At 37.5% G+C, this 27,123-nt stretch overlaps 1 protein-coding gene and 1 long non-coding RNA gene across 2 annotated transcripts in view; one reads left to right on the forward strand and one right to left on the reverse strand.

Annotated features, from left to right (window-relative positions):
* Positions 1 to 27,123, reverse strand: part of RAPGEF5 (Rap guanine nucleotide exchange factor 5) — a 225,092-nt gene that overhangs the window by 41,913 nt on the left and 156,056 nt on the right. Inside the window, exons 12-13 of the mRNA XM_079151937.1 lie at positions 4,824 to 4,902; positions 633 to 777 (exon numbers count right to left, since the gene is read on the reverse strand). Of these exons, the coding sequence (XP_079008063.1) occupies positions 633 to 777; positions 4,824 to 4,902 (224 nt within the window). The remainder of the gene's footprint in view (positions 1 to 632; positions 778 to 4,823; positions 4,903 to 27,123) is intronic.
* On the forward strand, positions 644 to 13,515 carry LOC306668503. Its single transcript, XR_013765881.1, has 2 exons — positions 644 to 786; positions 4,833 to 13,515. It is a non-coding gene; the product is annotated as an uncharacterized lncRNA (long non-coding RNA).

A 27,123-nucleotide genomic window follows, 5' to 3' on the forward strand; every position in this document is an offset into this window, starting at 1 on the left:
TTATTACTGCTTAAAATTCTTAAAATATGCCATGTCATGAAAAAGTTATATACTTACCAATAAAATTTTAAAATGATAATGTTTTGTCCAAATATTATATACAGATATAGAACTTGTTAGTTCAAACTTACAATAAATCTCAACATAATAAATGGGATCAAGTTTTGAAGCATATTTTAGTTCACCTTCTTTATTTCATTTGCAAAGTTCTCATGACTTACATATTACCTTATATATAATACATATATTATCTTAAATTATTGAATATACACTTTGTCTTCTCTATTTCTCATAATAAATTTTAAAAATCAAGTTTTTACTTATGCAGGAAAAGTCGAGCCTTAGAAATCAAAATTAATTTATATTTTCTCTGAATCGCAACTTGACTATCAAAAAAAAGGTGAATGGGGCTGGGGTTGTGGCTCAGTGGTGAAGTGCTTGCCTAGCATGTGTGAGGCACTGGGTTGGACCCTTAGCACCACATACAAAACTAAATAAAATAAAGTTATTATTAAAAAATTCCACTTAAAAAGAAGTTGAATGACTATTACTCACAAATAAGACTTTTGAGCTGTATAACAAAGTAAAATCTGTCATTTGGCATCGAAGAATATCTGGAGGCATTAGATTACCTTTAAAAACATTTTTGAATGTTCATCTTCATGGAGCCAGTCTTTGTAGAGAGCAATCCACTGGGAAACAAGATGCAAGACTTTACGTTTCCGACATGGAACATCTGAGTTTTCCTCTTTGCCTTGATACTTTTTAGCAGAATAGGTGCAAACGGTTAAGAAAGAATATTATGTTGTTGAAATAAAAAAAAAAAGAGATTCATTTATTTGTGTCTTTGCAAAATAGGTTAAAGCACATTTCCTCAAGAATCTGCAAGTACCTAAAAATTCAGGAAGAGAAAGGAAAAGCAAAAGGTGTGCACTAAAAAGAGCAAAAACCAACCCAAGGATGTGTCCTGGGTGGCAGGCCCTGGCATGGAGGACTAAACCATCATACTGGCAGCTGCTGACAAAGTCCCAGAGGCAGCATGAGATTACTATCCATTCAGAGACACCAGATGGCTGTTGATTTCAAGGGTGGCTTCTAGAGAAGACCTCCACATAGGTGAACACTATTTTAATAAAAGTTAAATCAGAATTAGGACAGATATTCTCTAATCCTCATAAATTTGCATTTTGAAATAACAATTACCCCTAAAGTAGTTTCAAATGAACACAGATTTCTGAAGCACAATTTGTGGTATGATTCAAACGTCCAATCCTAGGAATTAAGTTGAAAAAAGAATTAGATATGTGCATAAACACATAGGTAAAAGGACAGCTAATTTTCATATTCATTAAAAGAAAATTTAAAAATAATATAGGAAAGAACCTGAATGCTTCATCATTGGAGAATAGTTAACTAGATTACTATAATACCCATTCAATGGAATATTCTACAGCCATAAAAACGATGGTCTGGTAGTTTACATTAGACATGGAAAAGTTACAATGTGCTGTTGAGCAGAAAAGCCATAAGAAAAGGATATGTTGGGGTAATCCATTTCTGTTAATAATGCTTACATAAATAATTTCATCATTTGGAAGGATATATTCAGAATAGTTAACAGTGGTTTCTAAGTGTCAAGAGATTTCAGAGTGCATGAATTATTTTACTTACTACCATTTCCTATTTGTATATAATGAGCACGTGTTAATTGTTAAAATGATATACAAATAACAGCAGCTAGGCATGGTGACATGGGCCTATAATCCAAGAGACTTGGGAGGCAGAGGCACCAGGATTTAAGATTGAGATCGACCTCCGCAACTTAGTGAGATGATGTCTCAAAATAAAAATAAAAAGGGCTGGGGACATAGCTCAGTGGTAAAGCACCCTTGGGTTCAATCTCCACTACAGGAAAGAGGGTGGAATGGAGGGAGGGAGGAGGAAAACAAACCAAAGGCGAAGTGTTTAAATGATTAGGAATGAGACAGCAGCTTGGAATTTTCTAAACTAATCTATTCTTTTTGCCTCTAAAACCTCATTTCTGAACATTGTGAACACACCAAAAAGTTAACTAGGTTTAGGAAACACTGTGATACCAAACACAAGTAACCTTGAGGTTGCCAATAGGATTATATATTTTTTAATGCTGATAAATAATTCTAAAGTAGAAGGCTGAGGATGAAGCCCATTGATAGAGTGCAAAAGGCCCTCAGTTTGTTTCCCATCATTTTAAAAAGAACGCAGACAGTCTAACCAGGCTTTGCAAATATTTTTAAACATAAATCAGTCCCTGTCTCCCTATTCTACAAGAATCCTGGAGTCATCTTTAATGTCCGCCAATAAAAAAGAATCAGTGAAGCACACGAAAATCTGTTTTAGTTCTTCTCTGAAAGTCAAAATATAAAGATTTGTCCTGCAGCATTTCTATTTATACAAATATTCTTTTTTCCTTTTCCTGTGAAAATAACATCTTAACTAATATAAAGAAAAAATAAGCTGGACAATTAAATATACCAACAACTTCTTTTTTTCTTTAGGTCAGCACATATAATCAAAGATATAAGCTTTTAATTCAAATTGCATATATGTATTCTACAATTACAGACCAGCAGAATAAAGCAGTTTTAGGGGCTGTATCTATTTGTAGTAATTAACATTTATTTGTTTCACTTTGTTCTTTCCTCTCTGAAAGATACATATTTTTAAAATATCTACTGATTAAATTTGCATTTGTGTTATTGACCTTTCCTACATTAAGGTACACAAATTCTTTTACCTCTTGTCCATGCTAAATTATACTGATTTATAAATTCAGCTGGGGTGGGTGGACAGTGTGAAGGCATTGAGTGAGAGTTACAACTTCTGTGTAATGCATGAATATTAACTGGCCCAGAGCTATAGCTTAATATGCTTTATGATTATAAAAGCTGAAAGCTACTAATCCTATTACAATAAAAATACTCATATAAAATATTCAAACCCACACAAATAGCTCTAATCTATAAATAATGTTTAAGAATCACAGGGAAAAAAAATACCCCTCCCCAAATCTGCACTGCTCTTTAGAAATTGGTAGTAGTGGAATATAAAAGACATATTCACTAAGATGCACACAAATATCTCACTTTAATATGGATGCCATGTTTTTGTTTTCTGTTTATGAGATTTCAAAGATGGCCATGTGTGTACAAATACAGAAATAGTCATCTAGAAAGACTGGATTAAAATGTTTTAGATTTCATGGATCTTGATAATCCATAAAAAGTTTACTAAGAATTTGAACTAAATTTTCTTAGTCAAAGACTCAAAACATATTTATAGCCAAGGAAACTTTCAGAGATTACTTAGTAATATCCTCCAAGAAATGAAATTATCAAATGGTAATAAAAATATTAGGATCATAGTTAAAGGTAATAGTTTGAAGGTATCTAATTCACTATACACATATAATTCATATTACTTAATAGGTAGTAATTGTTTTAGAAACAGGTTAGTATTAAAATGTAGATGAAATTAGTTCACAGATTTTTTTTTTCCAAATATGTCTGAAGGAGAAATTTAAAACTTCATAATTATTGCTACATTTATTAGCAATGCTCCATTTGGAAACTATGAAAGAAGTCCATACATATTGAAACTTTGCAAATTGAAAACTATGTTTCAAGATCAGAAATTTTGAATTATGAAACAATTCTAAAAATTGTCAAAATTCCTATACCTTCGCTTGGTCAGAGGATACAGTAAAGCACTCTGAAAATGATCACCATTTCTAACTTGTATATATTTTTAAGATGATATTACTTTTATTATTATGTACTCTGTGGAGTTTTAAAGTGTTCTTTAAGGCAAGAAAATGCTGTGAAGTTGGGAGACATGTAATAATTACTTAACAGGAAAAAAACATTAAGTGGCCATTATCATTAGGTCTTAATAAAACTTTGGCAAGTACAAAAAGCATACTATTTTCCTGATTTTTTTTTTTTTTTAAACAGGCTGGAATAGAATCTTCACTTTGATTTAATGAAAATGTAAAGGTTTTTTATTAAATGCTTAAAGTCTTTAATTAATTTAATTCTAAGAATAAAAGTTTTAATTAAATCTAAATTGATTTATTAAAAACTTAAATGCTCTGGAAGCAGCTTCTTTAAGCATTTTTGAAGCAAGAAGACCATCTGGAGACTTTGGAGAAGTTGTGTGGCTTCGTCCTATGGCCTTCTGATGCTTCCATGTGGCATCCCTTCTAGTTAGTGGGTAAAATTATAAGGCTATTAGCCGCTTAATCACATCCATCGTTCTAAGACAGCACGCAGTGACAAAGCTCTGAGAGGGTGACAGTTGATTCCAGAGGCAAATTTAGACCTCCTTGTATGAGAATGATCTGTGTCCCCAGGGATACTTGCCCAGGAACACCACATCACACATGTGCATTCGTTTTCTGCACAAGTGGTCTGACTCTGACAGACCAATTCTCCTCTAAGGCCACTTCCTGTGTGATACTGGCCTGTCCACTCAACCTCTTGACTCTGAGGCCCATTTTATCTCCAGATTTCTAAACAATCATGAGAAGCAGATGTAAAGCAAACATAACATAAGCAGTATCATTTACCCAGACCGTAGAATGTGAAAACGGCAGCTCTGCATTTCCATCTGCCCCTGTCTATTCTGTCTCATTCCATCTTTTACCTTGGACATCATGACATTAATATTTAACATGTCCGCACTCTACCGTGGGGGTGAGTAAATTAAGAAAGGCAGTTAATTCCTAATGTGGGACATCTGTCTGAGAGGAGCCCACGCAGCATCCTGAAGTTAATGAAGGATATTGCCTTAAGAGCGCCTGGCACAAGTCATCAGTTGTCATGAAGACGGTGTACGTGAGAAGGAAGTCATCGAGGAGGGTCTCTGCAAAAAAAACAAATGTGAGGTAAGCAAACAGGCAACCAGGAGGGCAGCTGTGATCCAGCCTCTAACAGTGCATGAGGCAGAAACCTGGTCAATGATGGCGTCAGGAAGGGTGGGAGTAGAATTTTAGCTACAAAACACATTTTGTACTAAAGTTAGGAATTGAAAAATTCTTCACATAGAAAGCCTCAAGCAATGGGATATGTTTTCTTGCAAGGCTATCTAAACATACAACTTTCATCTTCCCCCTCCCCAAAACATGAGTTATATTTGTAGGTAAAGGTACTTGGAAAAACCAATGCACAAATAATGTGTTAAAAAATAAATTTTGTAAGATTTCCACAGTATATATACTCCAGTCCTACAGGGAACAAAGCCTTCATGTTCTAATAAATTAAGGCTTTCCAAAGCCATTTATTTACATTGAGGGTAAGAACAATGGAAAATGAAACCCAGAAGACACATATGAAGTCCAAGGCCACTCACTTTCATCTCTCAAATGTATCTATCTCTAAGAAGTTGGGAAAATGATGTGTGATTTTCTGACTATCATGAAGACAGACTGAGCTGAGTCCACTTAAAACTGGGGAGCAGACACAGCATAGCACAACACGCAACTTCCTAATTCCTTTTTCTTTTAAGAAAAAGAGGTTCCATTTTTTAATCTCCTCTTTGTCTTGCCTGTTCTTAGAATATGAGGCTGCTAAACAGACAAACTCCAAACTCCAACATAGTTTCCCAAATGATGGAAAAGATTATACGTAGGATGCAGAGTAGTGATTTTGACAGAGTGGTCCTTGTCTAGGCTCTTTAACTTAAAATTCATTTTGTATGTGACTTAACTTTAATTTTACATTTTGGTCATCAAATTTTTAATTGCATAAAACAGTAATAAGTTATACTGGTAAAAAGATTTTATACTATGATGGACTGAAGGTTTATACCCCCTCCTTCATAAATCAAAACCTCACTCCATAATGTGGTGGTAGTAAGAGGAGCTTTTGGGAGGTAATTAGGACTAGATAAGGTTATAAGGGTGAAACCTGCATGGATAGACTTAGTGTCCCTGTAAGAGTCCTGACTTCCTTTATCTACCATACAAGAACACAGAGAGATCACTGCAACCTAGGAACCAGGAATTGAGCCCTCATCAGACACTGACTGCCAGCACCTTGATCTTCAGTGTTCCCAGCCTCCAGAGCCACAAGACATAAGCTACCAGTCTGTGGTGTTTTGTTACAGCAGCCTGAGCTGAGGCGTACACTACATAGTATTTATGCTTGCTAAGGTCTATACTTTATAAATGTGTAGGTATAAATAATCACCTAGTACACACATGTACAAATATAAGTTAAACATTGGATGAAAGAAAAATTCTGGAATTTTTAAAAACAACTAGTTGCATTTACTCTAAAAGTTGATCGAGGCAAACTACAAGGCCATATTTACACATACAAAATTCTCACATAAGAAGTTGTGGCTGCCTCTGGAAAGCAGTATGGAGATTTCTCAGAAAACCTGGGATGGACCCACCATTTGACCCAGTTATCCCACTCCTCAGTTTATACCCAAAGGACAAAATCAGCACGCTACAGTAGCACAGCCACATCAATGTTTATAGCTACTCAATTCACAATAGAGATTGTGGAAACAACCCAGATGCCTTTCGATAGATGAATGGATAAAGAAACTGTGGTATATACACACAATGTAATATTACTCAGCCATAGAGAAAAATAAAAATTATGGCATTTGCAGGTGAACGGATGGAGTTGGAGAATATTATGCTAAGTGAAATAAGTCAATCTCAAAGAATCAAAGGCCCTAAATTTTCTCCGATAAGTGGATGATGATACATAACAAGGGAGGGGGTGGTGGGGGCTGTAAGAGAAGAACAGAGGAACTTTGGATTGTGTAGAGGGAAATGGGGTAGGAGCGGGTGGAGGAAGGAAAAACAGTGGACTGAGACAGATCTTATTACTCTACGTACATGTATTATTACACGAATGGTATGAATCTACATTGTATACAACCATAGAAATGAAAAGTTGTACCCCATTTGTGTACAATGAGTGAAACTGCAGTCTGTAAGAATAAAATAATAATAATAATAATAAAGTTGTGGCTGGGCATAGTGGTGGATGCCTATAATTCCAGTTACTCGGGAGGCTGAGGCAGGATTGCAACATTGAGGTCAACCTTGGCAACTTAGTGAGACCCTGTCTCAAAATAAAATTTTAAAAGAACTGGGGATGTAGCTTGGTGGTAGAGTGCTTGCCCAAGATGTGGGAGATGCTCGGTTCAATCCCAGTACCTTACAAAATAAAAAAAAAAGAAGTTGTAGCTGATGACTGTATCAGCTATATCAGCAGCATGGATTAATTTATTTCTATGTTTTGTTTGCTTACAGAACATTAAGGTAATTCTAATCCACACTAGTAAGTGGTTGCAAAGGGTAATGCCAAAAAGCAAAGCTTGTTTTTAAATCGCAAGATGCTATTAATTAAAATGAACCAGAAGTGTTAATTAAGAGTATGAGATCTTCACCAAAGATATTTATGATATTTCTTACCAAAATAATAAATTTGACGAATGGCAACTAAAATAAGCTTAAACTTGCAATGCTGCATCTCACTGCAACATGCCAGCAATGAAGCAATCACTGGCCTAAAGCAAATCTCCAGGCAGGTGTGCGTGGGTTTTGCAGGGGGAGGTGAGGCCTGTATTAAGCCTATACAAGAAAGCTATGTTGGTGATCAGACAATACACAGCCCGCATTCACAGAGGAACTAGAAGGTCCCAATTAGAGTCTTTGTTCACAAAAGTTTAAAATATACATACAGAAAGGCATAAGAAGCTATATTCTAGATCTGCCCCAAAGTAGTTCACCTGGCAGTACAAGTTAATGACTGGTAATTATAATGAAAAATTTGGGATAGTGACTTTTATTATAGTTTTTTAAATTGTTGAAATTGAAATCAACCATTTACATAGTGTCTGAAACCCTAGGATAGTTTGGAAATACAACTTGAAAGCTGTCACTCTGGATGCTATTTAATATTAACACTCCCATAATGGCAAAATTTTGCTGTAATAAATGTGGTTGATTAAAATTCAACTTCTCTGGTCTGACTAGAAATTAAACTGAGTCTTTTTGTGTGCAATGTTAGATACAGGCAGCAAAGACAACGGAGTAGTCTAGAATCTATGTTGGGGACTTCAGTGGGCTCTTACAGGTAGGAACCACCAATATACAAAAACCCTTGAGGGATAACGATAAGGAATTCACGTTTGACATTTAAAGTGCTTGATGTGACATACAGGTTCAAATTCTGGAATGTTTTTACACTTAGCTGTATTTAATGAGGTTGGAACTATTCTCTAATCAAGATTTACTCCATTAGTAGCTGAGATTAAAAAGTACACCATTAACTTTGACATAATCAGCCATCCTATGCTGGAGCAACCTTAATAATGAACTGAGTGGCTAGGAGAGTCTTGCTAGATGGTGGCAAACCCATCTGGCATCCAATTCAATTTATCAGTTCGCATACCACAAGATTTTGTTAAGGGCTTTGACCCAGAAGTGCTTATTTTCCCCCAAACTACGACCATATTTAATATCCAACAGCATTTACCTAATTATCTCTCTGCCATAGAAAAATTAATTAAAATAAAAACAAGAGGCTGCATAAAAACATCTCCAGTAACATCCTAATGAACAGAATAATTAAAAATCTTAATGAATAGAAGACTCCCTATATTCCTAACTCAATCTTTTTCTTAACTTCTATATTGTTCTGAAATTTTTCTAGAGCTTTCCATTCTTCTTTTTCCACAATGACATTTTTTTTCTTGCTATACAGATTCTGAAGTAATTGAGTAATATGAATTAAAAAACTATAATCAAAATGATGCACTTCAAATAAAAGAGCATTTTATAATAACTATGTTTCAAAAAAGTCTGTCCCAATGGTACTTAGAGATATTTTTAGAACCACAATGGCTATATGAATGATCCCCTGAAGACTATTAGTCCACAATAGACATTTAGAAAGACTAGCAAATCCACTGGCATCCATATTAAAACACTATAATTATCTATTATATTACATAGTACTTAATTAATAGTAATTTAAGGCTAGACAGAAAAGCACTTTTGTGCACATAAAAGCATCTTTCATTTAAACAAATTCATAGCTGCCATATATAATAACGTTCTGAATAAAGAGATGTATTCATTTTGATTTCTAACTCTCTGAATATCTAGGTATTAATATACAAAAAAAAAAAAAAAACAACTTTTCTTTGAAATTCTTGGCTCATCACTGATTTTTTTTTTTTTTTTTCTTTTTAGACAAGGACTTAAAATGTTGCCCAGGCTGGTCTCGAACTCAGAACTCATGATCTTCCTGCCTCAACCTGCAGAGTAGCTGGAATTCCAGGTATGCACACCATGCCTGCTCCTCTTCACTACACTTTTGGTATCATCCTCCCCACTTCCACCAAAATGAACAGTGTTTCTGTGGTGCTGAGGATTGAACCCAGGGCCTCATGCATGCTAACCATGTGCTCTACCACTGAGCTACACCCCTTGTTCCCTAAAAAGAATCTTTCTCTAGTGACTCTTTTAACTCTTACAGTATAAAAGTAACACATAGCTAATCATCAAAATAAGAAGGTAAACTATTAGTTTTAAGAACTATGTAACTTGAAATAAAATACATCAGTTTGCAATTAAAATAGGAATGGCTCTAAAATTCCTAGGTATAATTGTCATACTGATATAACACAGAACTCCCTATCACTTGCTATTATTTAAAATTTTAAGGCCTAAGAAAGCAATTCACCATTTTTATTTGATTCTACTTAAACATATTTTCCTTTACGTATCAATTAAAATATTTCTCATCCTTATTTCCAGTGTTAGCAAGCACTAAAAATTCCCATTTTATTTCCTCAAAACACAAGTGTCTCTAGAGTATCCCTGAGTTGTGTCAAGGCAGAACAGTAAGCAGTTTGGTACAGACCCTTTTGATAGCATTCTGTTATGCAAATGTAATCAAATTACAGAAACTGCTCTGAATATTACCAAAGGGTTAAGCTTAATGCCCTGCTTTTCTTTCTTTGGTTAAAAAAAAAAAAAAAAAAAAAGAACAGAACAAAACAAAATCCATGAAATAGAAGAAATCATAAGGAGGGTAGCGTTACTTAGGAATAACTTTAGAAATCTACCTCTGTTATTTTTTCAGCACTCATAAGCAAAAATGTACTGTAATAATGAAACCACTCATCTGTTAAAGTGAATTACCAAGAAAGCAAATGAAGAGTCTGACAGGCAACTGCCTGTGGTAGCTATTTAATCTAAGTATGGTAATGTGAACATTCAACATCTCTGTGCTAACTCATATTCCCCTAAGTACTATTAGCAGTTTTGTTTCACCTGCACTTCTACTGCAGATGCAGTGGAATTTAAGCCACACTAAAATATGTCCTACCTACATAAACCTTGACTTCAAGGAGCCAAGAAAAGCTTTGAACTCAAAAGGGTCCATTTCTGGCCCTGGAATATTATAACACCATTATTTTGTGAATACTGCCAAAATGTACCATGTAATTTGATTAAGCACAAATTTAAAAAAAAATTAATGTTCAGACTTTAAGACATAAATTAAAGTGCTAAGCTATTAAAGCTCTGATTCTTTCCTGGTGTATCTTACATTTCTGAAAGTGATATTAATAACTTTAAATATAGCTGTTTACCACGGCTTTTAAATTCATTCATTTCCTGTCTATTTTTTACAATTTCACCAGAGTTTTACATACCCATTCTAAAACTAACAAATCTTGAGATTTAATCCTGTTTTTAGGTATTTGTTGCACAAGAAATGCTTATTTATTTAATGTTGTTTGCATATAAAATCTTCAAAGTTATCTCTTTAATGGCAGGAACTTAGTATAGACAGGGCTTGGGTGTGCTCTTCAAATAATCAAGTCTATTTTTATTTTAACTGTAAAGTTTTGTTGTGGAATCTTTCCTGCTTTTCTTTGGGAAATAAAGGTTGGAATCCAACAGGTATTATGTTATTAGCTACGTTTAAATCCACACACTGAATTTGTAAACTGTTTCTAGGAGGCACAAGAAGCAACGAGCAGGCTGCTGCGGCACACAGCGAAGGGGCTATGTTTGCAGATCCCCCTTGGATTAGGAGAGGCAAGAGGCCCTATGAGCAACTTCTATCCCAGCCCCAATTAGTTGCTCTCAGTATAGGAACACAATTATAACCTATTTGTGGCTCTCACGTGAGTCTTCTAAGACTGCTGAAAAACCCAGAAAATGATATAAAAATTCAAAGGGGATTAGAGAGTTGAAATTCTACTGGGGTAGCCTGTAGTACAGTACGCCTAACCTCTCTGGGCCTCAGTGAAGTCACTAGTGCAGTGGATGGCATCTTAATATCTAGCAGAGCTGCAGTGAGGATTTACTAGGACAGCGTAACTAAAGCAACCAGCAGAGACCCTGGTCCACAGCAGCCTTCCTTCAATACTGCCTGTCTTTTATTTTCGTATGATAAAATTACTCAGACTCTGTCCCAATTCTCCAAGTGTCACCAATCAACCAACAAAAGCTGAGTATAGAGAACTGACTATGAACTTCCCATAAGAATTAGAGGAGAAAGTTGTAAAGGAAAAGATGTGGGTGTGTCTGACTGATTCACAAAACTGCCCTGCAGGCCTTGTTTAGCAGCTTTTAAACATGTTTTTTGGTATTTGGCAATAATTAAAAATCAGAAGATCCTGGCAATACCTGGCCTGCCTCGCATATTGACAACCTGGTTTAGAGCCAATTTACCTGTTTATGCAGGGTGCCTGCTCCAGTTTATCATCATTCTGCCCTGGCTGGCTTTACTCACTCGCTTTTAACTGTGTAGATGTGCAAGTTTGTTAAGTCCTGGTCTACAGAATAGTTGTAAAATGGCAATAGAGCAGACTTCAGAGTACAACAGAATAGTAGGGCAAGGTCAATTCCTGGAGGGCCTCTGAGAGCTGGACTAGGGACTTGGGGCTCATTCCATAGAAAAAGGGAAGTCAGTGGAAGTTTTCAAGAAGGGGAGTGATGAGAAAGAAATGGTTGGCTCAAGACTGCTGTATTAGCAAAGTCAGGAAAGAATAAAGAGAGGGAGTTGAGTTTACCCTTATGAACCTGTTGAGCCTGGCTTTCCTGGTTATCCTAAGTGAAGCCATTGGGCAAAATACCAAAGGTCTGCGGTTGCCAAAGAAGGCTAGAGTTATGATTATGGAACCACTATATAAATAGGAAGGGTGAGGCCACCATGGATTTTCAGATACATTCACTGGAAAGACAAGTAGTGGTCTAAGGGTTGAGCTAGAGTAGGTATTCATGTTTGGGCAATGGTAAGAAAAAGGAGAAATTAGGAAGAAGAAAGCAAAGAAAAAGAGAAGTAGAGAATTGAGAGACACAAATGTAATAGAAGTCCAGAAGGCTAGAGGATTGGAATGCAGACACTGCTGGGAGGAGGTTCTGCGTGTTCTGCAGACAGTCCCTGATGTGCTGACCTTGGAGGGGTGGCCCTTAGTAAATGTTGGGGACATGGTCTAGTGATACTAGAAGGAACTAAGAATATACCTACAGCTCTTAACTACACATCATCCTTCCTCCAAAGACTCTTGTTACAGTTGTAGGGCTCACTGATTTGGAACAGCAGTCACTCTCAAAAAATAAGCCAGGAGAAAGAAATTCTTCATGATCAATGTGAGTAACACTTAATTTAACAGTATAGATCAGAGCGTGGGAATTGTCATGGGTATGAGGCCTTCAATACCAATCTGCCAGCATCTACCAATAAAAATTAATATCTTTGTTCTAGGATTCACTCAGTCTAACATAATTGACTCTCTGAACTGCTGCTTGTTCACATGATTAATATCACATAGTGCTAAGGCACAAACTGTGTTCCTAAGTGCTTGTCAACTAAACAAGAGAAAGCTTCAGAAAATAGAGAAAAATTAAGCTAAACATATCTTAAATTAGAAGCCTGAGACATGGTTATTTCAAGCAGTTAATAGACACTAATACTTGAATCATCTCAGGTCCAGGTGTGATGTTTTCACTTCTCAGGCACCAAGAAGAATCTGCATTATCAGCTTCTTTCCAAAACGTGAAATACATCACAATTCTGAAGGTTAATGTTTTTCTGGTCACTTGGAGTCACTAGCACTGAATTTTAGACAAAATCATTTTGTTTTGTATCTGTTTAGGACAGAAATTCTAGATCTAGTGGAGAGAACTTATTTCCCTCCAAGTTAAGCAGTGGATAGCCAACTGCCTCTTTTACAGTTAAGAATTTGCATTCAAGAAAATTTAATGTATTGCCCACATTTTAAAATATTCCAAGGACAAATATATCAGCCAATGAGTGGCAGCAGCTCTGCCTTATGTTCTGAGTTCCAGAGCAGTCAATGGAGTTCTTTAATTCTTCTGAATAACACATAGCTGCTTTCTTTCACAGACAGGTGAAAGGGAGATTAGGGTTTATGTTCTATCCAAAAAAAAAAAAAAAAAAAAAAAAAGGTTTGGTCAGCTACTGTTTACTCAAATCCTACTAGTTAAGGGCTGATCACTGTGTTCTCTGCTGTGCAAGACATGAAGCTGTTTGCAGGGTTTTGGAATCTGCTTGGTGATAATCAAAGACCACACTAGGCAGCCTACAAGCCCCAGGCTGATGGATATCCTGCTGGTGTGAATGAGCATGCTTCCACCCCTGCCCACCACTACCAGCACATCTTTCAGTCCCAGAGACCCCAGATTTGTTTCAAACCATGCCTATTCCTCACTGTGCACCAAAATGGCAGCAGCGGCTTTACTGGGCAATAAGGAAAAGCAATGGAGGGAAAGTGATGGCAACCACTGCATTTGAAAATAACCCTAACAGTCTTCCTTTATTGAGCACATACTGCATGCTGGCACCGAGATCTTTACCTACAGATCTGAACTCTGCGCACTCTCCCAAAAGAGGCAGGCCTTATGGCCTCTTGAGATGATGACAGGAGGTTGTTAAGTGAGGTGAATACCAACCTAAGGCTCCTCAACAAGGCAGTGTTGGAAGGGGCCTGGTTCCCAAAGTCAGCTAAGCCCCAACTCTGCCACTATTGCTCACTGCACTTGGCTCTCCTGAGGGCTTAGGTGCAAACAGTCCATGCTGGTGGGTGGGGGAAGGAGTGCAGGAGCATCATGGAATCCCCAAGTATGGAAAGGGGAAGAGTCATAGACAGAGGAGCCTGATCTTCGGCTATGCATAGTCAAAGGTGCCTGTGTGTGAGGTTGGTTTCCCTGAGTGCTAGTATGCTGGAGTTCCTTTGTCCCTACTCCAATGGTATTTTGTTATTTTCTATTGGCCACAGTCAGTAGATATAACTGAGTAGTCAATTTGCTCTTCTAAAGGTAGAATTGACCATCACATGGAAGGGTAAGACCACAAATTCATTAAATGTTTTAATGGCCAATTACACATACTACTTTTAAAAAACTGAAATGTTAAGGCAGAAACTTTTTTTTAATGAGAGAAAAAAAAATCTTTCCTTCTAGATAAACTTCTCCACAGCAAACATTAGAGATACTGAAAATTATTAACCAGAATTACATTTTGTTCACTCTTTCCTAGATTAAAAGAACTGATTTCCATGTCAAAGCCTCAGTGGTCTCTCATCTCAGGTATGATCTACGCCTATCAGCCCAACACCTGGGCAAACAGATCATTAAATGTTTCAGGCTGTCATTGATTAAGATTTTTTTTGGCTAAAATATGTTGAGCACCCTTATGCTAAAGGCTCTCACACAAATTTCTTAGTTTTAAATGGTTCTAATAGCTCCTTTTGATTTGTTTTGTTTTTTGGTGCTAGGGATGGAACTCGGGACCTCCTGCTTGCTAAACACATGCTCTACCATGGAGCTACAATCCTGGCCCCATTTGTTTTTTAACAAATTCGTGTATTACTGAAACCTACAAACGTCATTAGGCCTTCCTCTTACTACTGAAATCACATGATTAATCATGGTATATTACAGATATGTAAAAAGCACATGGATTCTGAAATATCACCGAGAATAATCTAAACACAACATAACAAAAATTTTTTTAAAAAGTGATTTGTCTACTGTCAACACACTGATTGGGCATCCTACAATTCAGTTCTGACACTAACTACCTGGGGTTAGTACAGACAGCACAGGTTAGGCGCTTAGTTCTATGAGACTTCACTTCTCTTCAAACACCAGACACAAGTCCTAGGTTGTCACCTGTACTTCTGATAACTAGCTATACACTGGGAGCTTTCACAAAACCTTCCTCAGGTCTGATAATTTACTGTAATGGCTCACAAAACTCAGGTGCACATTCCCTGTTCATTATAAAGGCCACTGGTACAAAGGAGACAGATGAAAAATCAGGTAGATGAAAAGCTGCATAAGGTGAGCTCTGAAAGGGCCCCTACGCAGAAGCTTCAGTCTCTGTGGAGATGGGGTGTACCACCCACCTGGCAGATGGCTGTGTTCACCACCTGGAAGCTCTCCAAACTCCACAGTTCAGGATTCTTATAGAGGCTTCATTATGTAGGAAGGATGGATTAAATCATGGGCCACTGGTAACTGAGTTAGTCTCCCAGCCTGCTCCCCTCTTTGGAGGTGATGGGATGGGTTAACCAGTCCAGTACTCCGGTGATAGTCTTGGACTTTCTGGTGACCAGCCCTCATCCCAAGCTATCTGGAGACCTAGTCACCAGTTACTAGCATACAAAAGGATGCTCTTATCACTCTAAACATCCAAGGCTCTTAGAAGCTCTTATGTTAGAAACCAGGGACTGAGATTGACCATTAAAATAAAAGTTGCTCCTATCATTCCTCTCTCTCAGAAAAGTGTTTTTTAGAGCTGAGTGTCAGGCAGGCAGAGATCAATATATACTTTTTACTGTTATAATAATATGATACAGAAGTATACACTATAAGCTACTCCTATAATTCATTTTACTCATGCCTTTGTTTTTTTCTTTTAAAAAAAAAAAACTTCCAAAGCAAAATATGTGAAGTGTTTCTTAGGATAAGTTTGATTTCTTTTATGAAAAGGTAGCACATGCCTATAATCCAGGAGACTCAAGAGGCTGAAACAGGAGGACTGCAAGTTCAAGGCCAGCTTCAGTGACTTAACTAGCTCAGTGGTAAAGTGCCCCTGGGTTTAATTCCCAGTATCAAAAAATATATATACATATATATATATATATATGTAACTTGTATATATATATGTATATCTATATATATATGTAATATATATAAATGGTCTAAGGATTTTAGAGTGAAAAATGTAGAATTCTCAAACACGAATTCAATGGCCCAAGTCAGACATGAGGAGGTACTTACAGTTAAGTAAATCTAGCATTCTAATAAAAACAAGATTTATCCTAAATTTTTCTTTTTTAGTACTGGGAACTGAACCCAGAGGAACTCCACCAGCGAGTTACATTCCTAGCCCTTTTTCATTTTTTACTTTGAGACAGGGCTCACTAAATTGTTCGTGCTGGTCTTTAACTTGCAATCTTCCTGCCTCAGCCTCCTGAGTTGCTGGGATTACTGGAATGTCACCTTGCCCAGAATATTGACTTGGTGAGGTGACTATAAGAGCTTATCCAAACCATCTATAGGCTTTCAAAATGCTTTACATCACAATATGTTTATGTTTCTTTGACAGAACATATATATTGTTGTGGTTTCAGATCTACAGTGTCAAACAAACAAAAACAAAAACAAAACAAAAAAACTAAGGACAACTTCCATTATAAAATTACATGCCATTTTCCATTTCTCTAAGAATCTGGGCATTTTGCTTCCTAGATATTCTGATTCAAAGTAAAGAGCACTGCATTTTCCAGCTTCACTTGCAGCTAAATGTGACCATGGGACTATGTTTTGGTCCACAGAGGCCCATGTGATGGACATGTATATTCATGCTTTCTGCATCCTGCTGCCTGGACCAGCGTGCTAGTAGCCATCTGAGCCTGTCAGATGAAGGTCTGACTCTAGGGACACTGGAGTTGGAATGAATTTTAGCATGGGCTGATATCAGAGTGGCCTGATCAGCTTTGGACTGCATTTTTCAATAACTATTTCATATTTATACCATGTTTAAACTGCCCTTAGCTTTTCTACAATATGCAGCCAGTCAATGCCTAATCACACATAATACCTTTACACTGCACATTTTCAAAGGTTCAAGCATGTGATCAGTAATATAATCTGATTTTCAATTATCAACAGTAGGAAAATAATAGATAAGCAGCAATAGGTACTGTGGATTTATCCTGATCTCACTACTATGGATTTCTAGAATCCACTAAAAACACATTTGCCTCAAATGTTTTTGTTTTGAAAGACCAACCAATCTCCCCAGGAGACTGTCAAATGGTGTAATATGTCTTAATTCTGAGACATGCATGCTATGCCAATCAACCTTGGCACAATTTGAGCTGGCCAAAATCGTCTACAAGTGCCATTAGTGATTATTAAAAATAGCTTGCATTGTCTCCAAATTCACATCAAATTGAATCAAGATCTCAGAAGTCATATTTTGTATGTCATTTCTGGAGAGAAGATTCAAAATTAGGATGGGTGCTGGGGTTGAACCCAGGCCCCTGCCCATGCCAAACACATGGTCTGCCACGAGCTACTCCTCTAGTCCTTTCTTTTCCATGATAAAACCCATGACGTGACACTAGATTTGAGAAATCTAAAAATCTGTGACACAAATCACAATAAATGATACCAAGCAAGACCAGAAGAAAAGGTGGGGTCAGGGAAACCTAAGTTGCCCCAAGTACTATGTGAATCCTTCTTCACAATGGAAACATTTAAAGCACACTGGAAGGGATATAAGATAAAGGAAGATGGCAGAAGAGTGCATCCACACATCTGCCTAAAACTATGATTACTTTTAGTCTGGGAATTTAAATGTCAGTATCCAGTCAGGTAATTTCAATGGGCAATTTCAACTTGTAATATTTACACTAAGTGGCGTTCATGTAAAAGACTTAAAAGACAATTAACCAAATATTGTTAAATGATGAATAGAGACAAGACTACCAAGTCTGGAGCAGAAAAGGGAATTGCTCTGAAAATTATTTTCTGTCACATTTAGATTATGACAAGATTGTTTGAGATTTCTGGGGCTTAGTTATCTGTTCACCTATATTCAACAATTACGTCTAATTCTGTTTATTTCTAAACAGAAATGTGGGGGAAGCACTGCAAGCCCAGTAGCAGGCTTAAGCTCAGGCAAAAAGTTGCAAACACAGTAAAAAGAATGGTTTCAATTGTACATCGAGAGAGCCCAAGGGCAAAACACAAGAATCATGGGAAATGGGAGAGGACAGTTATGGTGAGAGAGAACACAAAGAAAACTATGAAGAAAAGCTCAGTTAATAGGTGAAGGCAAAAATTCTCCCACACAAATAATATTCCTTTTACATATGAGCTTGTCTGTGGTATTACAACCTTTAAATGAAGCAATAATTTGATTGAAGCATGCTGTGAGAGGTTAACATGCAGTGATTATAATTCAACTAAGGGACATCAAGTAGCAACACTTCTGCACACTTGCAAGATGATCTGAAGTACACACAGTTACGCAATTTTTTTTTGTTTCCATTTTTCAGATAGGATGCTAACTGTTGAGGAAGATGTCACAGTATTTTAAAATTCAGACAAGGACATCTGATACTCTCACTTTAAATCCAAGTTGTCTGGAGAGATGACACAAGATCTCTGAGACACAGAGAAAGAGACAGGGAGAGAAAGAAAGAGTTTTACCAATCTCTGACTTGTCTGGAGCTATTTCACATTTTTTGTTTTTTGGTTTTTTTTTCCCCCAATGTGGGGATCCAAGCCAGGGCTGCACCCATGGCAGGCAACTGAGCTACACTCCTGCCCCTCAAGCAATCTCAGTCACTGGTGTTAGAAGAAAAACTTCATTGCGCTAAAACTATTTATTAATTCTCAAACTCCCTATTGACACAGTGTCTTGTCTTCATGAATGTCTCCTTTCAATTTCTGTTGCTCCTTCAGAAAGGCCTGATTTATACCACACATTGAAAGGTGATTCTGAAAATACAGCAGGGCACGGACAAAATTTTCTACTAAAATCCAGTTTTAAGTATGCCAAGTGACACAAAACTTATTGACAATTTTGGTTTAAAAACTTGAGAACAGAATTTTCCTTTTAAAAGAATGAAATTCCGAGCTACCACTACTTTGAAAAGCTACGCTGTAGGAATTATTTTTCTAAAGAATTACAGATAGAAAATTAATGAGTTAGACTGAGGATTTGTGTTTCGAAAGCAACCATCAACCAGCTACTGTGGTGCATGCCTGTAATCCTAGTGGCTCAGAAGGCTGAGGCAGGAGGATTGTGAGTTCAATGTCATCTCAGCAACTTAACAAGAACCTGTCTCAAAAAATAAAAAAGGATCTGGATGTAGCTCAGTGGTAGAATGTCCCTGAATTCAATTCCTGGTACCAAAAAGCAATTTAAAAAAAAATTATTTTACATCAAGAAGACTACGTAGATGTAAGCCAAAGTCTTATTTGTATAACCCTAAAACTAAGGACTACTACTGGGACCTCATAATTTACATTAACTTCCTTTTTTTTTTTTTACTTTATTAATAAATATACATACTCATTTACATAAATGTCAACAGTGGGCACAAAATAAACAAGAGGAGAAACTGAAAGAGAAGATACAATTAAAAGTTGAATGAAAATGTTCATTTCCACATAGTTCACTACAAATATTGGGCAACCACACATAACTGACTCTGCCTTTCACTGAAAACTCAAAACTCATTGGAAAACTATTACACTTTTTATAATCTTTTATGCTGAAATCATTTGCAAAATCAAATTAAAATTCAGATTATAAACCGTAGCAAAAGCATGGAGTAAACAGGAAAATGATGCAGTTTTAAAAAATGCATCCCAGTGACCCACTCTCATTCTGAATGGGCACTATTTCTCTGAAAGGTATGCTGTACACCTACTTATCACAGCCTTACCCATTAAACATCTTCCTTTGCCCACTGGTTATGCTGTAATGAAAATGTCCACATTTCCATTATTAGTCAGTGTATGTTAATGATCTCATACTTCAGTTCAGTCTCACTTCATTTCATCTTGCTTCATTACCAACAAGGGTATTAATGAATCCACAATCTACTGGCAGTGTTAAAGCATCAATTCCCTTGTTATTGTACATAATATTGCGTGTTAAAAGGTGGTGCAAATAGATTAACCCAGAAGATGAACATCTTAAATGAAATACAGAGACAAATCTGGTTTTCAGTCACTTATCTGAGTGGTCTGATAGTGTGTCTAGAATCTCTCCCTCTTTTTTTTTTTTTTTAAGCATTCTCAAGCAATTAGCTGGCCATCTTGCTCACAGTTGGAAATCAACAAGCAGATTTTTGTGCTGAAGATCACCTTTTTTTTCTTTATTCCTGGTAAGGGGATTTAATCCAGGGGTACTCTCCCACTGAACTACACCCAGCGCTTTTTAATTTTGATTTTGAGACAGAATCTCACTATGTTGCTGAGGCTGGTCTTAAACTTGTGATCCTCTTGACTTAGACTCCTGAGTAGCTGGGATTATAGGTGAGCCCCACCATGCCTACTGATTAGTTCACTCAGTAGGGAAGTGCCTGACTTGGGGAGTGTACCGCTTGAGTTGGATGGTACTTTTTTTTTTTCTTACTTCAGTTATATATTTCATCCATGATTCTAGTTTCTAACAAAAATTATCTTTAGACTAAAGCTAGGAGTATATCTGAGTGCTTTTCCAGATTCAAATGTCCACTCAATTACTGAAGCAACTTAGTTAACTTCTAACTCAGCACCTAATGTCATTAAACGCAGACAATTATTCTGCCCAAGGATCCATCTAGTGGGATGAGGCTTGCATAAATGAATTGGAGTCCTGAGTAATCTTTGAACCCTGGCCTTCAGGTCTGAAAGGGTCCTGCCTCAAATATCATGCAGTCTGGGGCCTCTGCTTTTATAAACGAAAGAACATTTCAACCCAGTTCTAATTATCTCATCACTTTGTCAACATAAATTTATAAAATCTCCCAATGCTTCCATTATGGTTGACAAATACATTACATTCTCCATATTAGTCATCAGGAGAGAAGCTAAGGGAACTGCCAAAAAATCAAACCAAAACAAACCAAACAAAACCACGGCACGAACATGACAGGGCAGAGTAGAAACCCTATTCTAATTTGGGCACTTTTATTCCAGTTCTCTCTTGACAGCATTTTGGGGAGTTTTCCTGTCACCAAGGATAGCTGCTTCAAGTCTGCTTATGTGGAAAACAGACCCTTGCTGAGCCATGGGGCTCTTCCTCTGCATCAGAGGTACACCCAGGGCAGCTGGAGTTTGTGCAAATGAATTCGGTCTTCCACTCATTTTTTTTTTATTAGTATGTATGCAAGCAAAATTAGCCTAATATTTAAAAGTGACAGGTTCATAAAGCTGAAAAGACCTTGAGTGCATCCCAGTTCAGTTATTCATCTTGAAGAAAGCTTCTTTCACAGTTTAAGGTAGTAAAAGGCTGATATCCTTATCAAACATTTCTATGCACATAGATTCTACGACCCCAACAGCAGCTATTTACCAACTCGGGGCAAATGTACATACTTTAAATTTCTTTTATTTCTCTTATGTTATTTCTTTTATTTTAATTAACTCTCTTTCTTTTGGCTCTGAACTTTATTTCAAGTTGATTCCAAAAATACTTTAAATACATTAAATTATCTTGCAGCCAATGTAATTTTTTTCATTTAAAAAAGTTTTATTGAAGTGTAATTGGCATAAAATAAACCTGATGTACTTAAAACACACAATTTGATTAGTTTTGACTTACTTATACACCTGCAAAATCTTTATCCTAATCAAGATAATGATCTATTTTTAAAGACACATGAGTACAACTATCCTAAACTGTTCCTATAATGATATTGGCTACTTAGCACTTACCTTTTAATATATAGTAATTTCAATTTATTCTGTATAATCTAATGCCCTTCCCTAGAAGGTAAGCCTCCATGAAGATGAGGTATTTGTCTATTGATTTCAATTGTACCTTTAGCATTTAGAATGATGCCTACATAGTACTAAGTCAAAGGTATTTACATGTAGAAAGAAGGAAACAAAGTTTTCTAGAGTATTTATTCAAATGCATTTAGAAACTATTCAAAAATTAAAAGTGCACTGTTACATTTTTTACAGCAGTCTGTAAAGTTGAAGTATGAGAGATATGATGTAGTATATTTCATAACTGGGGGAAAACTGCAGCTTTTCTCTGGCAATAGATTATTTCTGAATATCCCAAAATGACTTGGTAATAAAACTCTGTAAATGGATTTTACTAGCTGCTGATAAATCAAAGCTGTTCTTTGGAAATGTTATAGCATAATTTCTCATAGGAACTTTAAAAGTTTCCCATTGGACCGGATTATATACAAACACACTTAAATCACCACCATGTATGGCCACTGAGCCTTGGATTCCAAGCTCAGCACCCCACCAACATTCTAGCTGCTCCACGAGGCTGAAAAAATGCAGCAGCAAAATTAAGTATCGTGAAGTTGGTCCTAATTCCTTCTGTTCTCATGCAATGGCTAAGTCATGAAGCTCTTGCCCCTAAAATGACCTCAAGATTCTGGAGGTCATCTACCTGCATTCTCAGGTCTCCCTTGGATTTGAATTCTAGGGCTCTCTGACATATTTTGTAGCAAAAAAGAGCACCGAGTCCTTTGAAGCCAAGAGTCTTAGTGATGAAAGGCACCTCGGAGATCATTTTACTTACAACTTGCTTGAGGTCTCAGGCTGGTTTATTAATGGAGCCTGGATCTGGGACTCCCAGCTTTAAAAGATCATTTCAGTCCCTTTTCTACTGTTTGTATGCATTTTCCCCTTTCTTGAAACATTATTTTCAACAGAAGTAAGTATTCTTGGCCATGAGACCAAAGGGGCACCCAGTGATTTCTGTAGGGCAATAGAACCCTTATAAAGTCCAAATGGGTTTCACTCACTAAATCAGCACCTCATTCCAAGAGCTGAGAAGCCAAACAGTTGTGTGGCCTCTAGTTATGTCCTTTACTCAGAACTACTTTAGTGGAAGGAAAAGAGTACAGTTAGTGAATTGCAAACTTCTCAGAATGCTAAGGTTCCAGGGACTTGTGGACATGCTGCTGGATATGGAGCCCTGGAGAGGGAATGGGAAGAAGGAGAAGAAAAGCGGGGATGATGGCCCTAACTCTAACAGGCAAGGGCACATGTGAAAACATTAGAAACCTACAGTAGGTATTTTAAAAGATGTAAGTGAGACAGACACAGTCAATGTTCTATTTTAGAGATTTCCAAACCTGGTCACATGTTAGCATCACCTGGGAAGTGCAAAGTTAGGAAGACCTGGGTCCCAACTCAGGCCCACTGAATCAGAATCTTTGGGTATTGGCATTTGTTCAAAAGTGCCCTGGTGCTGCTAGTGTGCAGCCACAGATAAACTACACAGGTCAATTTGTTACATGGTTTTATAAATAAAAACGGAAGGGACTGAAGGTGTTGCTCACTGGTAGAGTGACTTCATAGCATGCACAAGGCCTTGGACTCAATCCCCAGCGTCTTGCGGGGAGAGTATCAAATAAAAAGAAAAACATAAATAAATACAAGACAATTTAAAGTGCATCTCAATTGCGTATGACCATAGACTTACCATTACCTGAAAATTTCTCTACCTACCCTCAAAAACTTTTAGTCCTGCCACAGGGATGGCTGCTGCAGGGTTATGATGGTCTTGGGACATGGGTGAGGAAGCGCTGTTCCATCCTAAAGGAAGTAGAACATTTAAATTGTGTTCTAGGGCTGGGGAGATAGCTCAGTTGGTAGAGTGCTTGCCTTGCAAGCACAAGGCCCTGGGTTTGATCCCCAGTACCGCCAAAAAAAAAAAGTAAATTGTGTTCTACTTTTCCAATGATCAGAAGAAAAACATTCTTAATTTTCTTCCATAAAAACCACATATCAAGGTTTTTTTTTTGGGGGGGGGGGGGCTGGTGCTGTCAGGGATGGAGAGAAAATGTTAAGAAAAAATGAGGCATCTGTCCTAGCTTTATTTGAAATTCTGTCAGTGCAACGCTCAAAAAAGCCACCAGTTTGACCACCAAGAACTTCTGGACTCTCCCCATCAAGTGAGACACTTCTATACTGGAAAGCAGGCACTGCCACAGAGCCTTAGAGGAGCAGGGAGGGACTCCCTTCTTCAACTACATGCTCTACCCACTATGTGCTGCTAACAGTGAACCACCAACACTGAGGCACCCATGGAACAGTCAAGGCAAGTTGTACTGACATTTCTACACCAAGACACGTTAATAGAATATAGAATATACAGAAGGGTTTTAAAAAAAAAAAAAAATGAAGCCATACCTTAAAGAAATCAGGTCAGGCTTAATGAGAACCAGCCGCAGGCTTTCCCTACTCTGACTACCTTGTTCGCTCTGCTTGCTTGTTTTCCTTGGAAGCCTATCATCATAAGTGCATTTTCTTCAAAAAGATGAATAAGGAATTAGGAAATGGGAATAAGGAAATGGAAAATAACATTCCCTCTCATGTCTTCCCTAAGGCAGACTCATCACAACACATACTCAAAAAGAAAGATCAATATCAAGGTTTTCCTCTATATAATCAATCAGATACAGTTTCCCCTCTGCTTTAAAACAGAAGTCATTATTTTCTACAGACGCATCTCTAAGTCACACAGACTTATCCTCTTCAGGGAAGGGAAAGGGTTTCAAGTGGGGCCCCGCTGGGACCCCAGGGCTCAGGGCTGGCTGGTTCTCATCTGGTACCTTCATCCTGCAGCCCCTCTACTCAGGGCTCCCTGATTTTTTTTTTTTTTCTTTCAGTCCTGCCTTTCCTGTAATTCTCGTGGGCTGAGAATGCCCAATGATGCCTGCCCTATTTCTGAGAAGATAAAAGATAGAGCTACAGAAACTGCTTCTTTTTTCTCCAGCCCTCTAAAATGTTTCAAGTCAGAACTTGAACCCTGAAAGAAAAAGAAATCTTTGACAACAGCTTCCATCACTTTCCACGCTCACCAATAAACATCCAAGGGTCAGTTTCAGTTTTTCCATTTCAAAAAATGAAGAACTATATGGTACAAGGGGGGGAAAGACTCAAAAGTTTAGATTACAAAAAATTTTAGTGCCGTTTGCTATTTGGAAGTTACCTGCTAAATGAGTAAACAGAAGAGAAAGTACTAGATGAGAGAAGATGTCAAAGTCGGTTGCGAAGGAAGATCTAAATGCTTGGTTGGTTTACCTGTTCCTACTAGCATTCTCCTCTCTTCTGTTTGAGAGTTTAGGGAGACTTGCTCACTCATCATTCCACAGGTATCCCTGGAGGACTCCTTGTGCCTGGTACTACCAGGAAGGCAAGGTCTGTAGCTGGGTTGATGAATGTGGGTATGGTGGGTGGGTGTCAAATCATTTATGAAAATCATTAGTAGGCTGCTTTTCAGCATCTCTACAACAATTTTTGTTTTTCAAACTCAGCTTGATTTGGTGATAGAGTACTGTATGAATTATTGAATTGTTTCTATTCTACTCTCCATTCAAATAGCAACAGAAATAAATGCTTTATCTCAGAAGTCTGGCATGCATCTTTCTAGTCCACTCAACTCAGTAAACTTTTCTACTTGCATATTAATATCAATTGTCCTGTGTGAACGTAGGAGACCTCCTCATTGGGGTCCATGTCCACATTTTCACAACCAAGTGCCTTTTGTGGGAAAGAGAAGGGAAAATACATCTCTTTCTTGGTTGTCTTCCCCAGTCTCTGGTGGATACAGGAATGTTGGGATGTAAGAATCCAGAACAGGCTCATCCCGGCTTCCAGGACCATTTATTTCTTCCCGCGTATACTTTTCTCCTCATTGCCACCAGGGCCATGTGGAGGGGCCACCATATGGCTCCCCTGGCCCCATATGGCTCTACCTCGCTAAAAGGGGCGCTCAAGAACATAAAAATGCTGCTGCAGGCTTTTATTGCAGCCCCTTCTCGTTTTCCTCCATCTGTCTTCCATATGGCTTATGCGGCTCCATTAGGCTCTTGCACACACAGACCCCTGATAACGAGGGCTGCCCCCCACCCCCAAGATAAAGAACTAGAACTCACCTCGGTCAATGGCAAGGGGCCTCAATGACTTTAAATATACCATTCGTTTAGTATTCTAATGAGCGCAAATGAATAAGCACTTTTCTTCAATGTACATGCAAAATTTATTTTGTTTTCTAAAATTTTATCAACAAAAATCACCTGATGGCTTTCTGGTTGTATTTTTCTCCAAGTCTGCGCTTGAAGTTTTGAAAAGCTTTACATGGGGCTTCCACTTAGGTGCCCCTTTTATATGTACATAACTCTCTCCATAATTGACTTTCTCCTTTTTATCAAATTCTCCTTCGATGGGAGGAAAAGTTGCTAGTATTTCTACCCTCAAATGTCTCTGTAAAACTGAAATTTCATGTGTTTCCTCCCTCAAACTCTAAGGAAATAAGCTGGAATCAGGTGGGGCTGACCCTGACTAGATCCCTTCCTCCTCTACTTAGGTCAGGGCTGTGTGGATCAAGTCACTGAGGCCTGATCCTCTGCTTTGTGTGCAGGTGGCCAAAGTGACATATTTGACCTCGGGGTTGGTATAATTGAGAATAAAAATCACTAGATACCATGTACATCCCCATTCCCAACAGAAGACAACAGATGGCATTACAACAGTAATAAAGGTGATATGTCATTCCCATGTTAAATGGCCAAACTGTTAGGTGAACACCTGGGCCATTTTTCTTAAAAGTAAGGAGGATAGGTTAAGGGTACAGCTCAGTGGTAGAGCACCTGATTAGCTTGTACCAGGCCCTAGTTTCCATCTCCAGCACCTCAAAGAAATGGGAAGGTGGGGTGGAGAGAAAGAATAGAAACTAATGGCAAGTAGTAAGAAAAAAAAAAAAAAAGAAATAAAATTAAATAATTTCTATGCTTATGATATTAAGCAGCAGAAAGCATCCAACACCTCCAAAGCTCATCACATTTCAAGTGTCCCATCCTCCT

The sequence above is a fragment of the Sciurus vulgaris genome, assembly GCF_902686455.1.
Source record: "Sciurus vulgaris genome assembly, chromosome: 8".
In the NCBI taxonomy this organism is placed as follows: domain Eukaryota; kingdom Metazoa; phylum Chordata; class Mammalia; order Rodentia; family Sciuridae; genus Sciurus; species Sciurus vulgaris.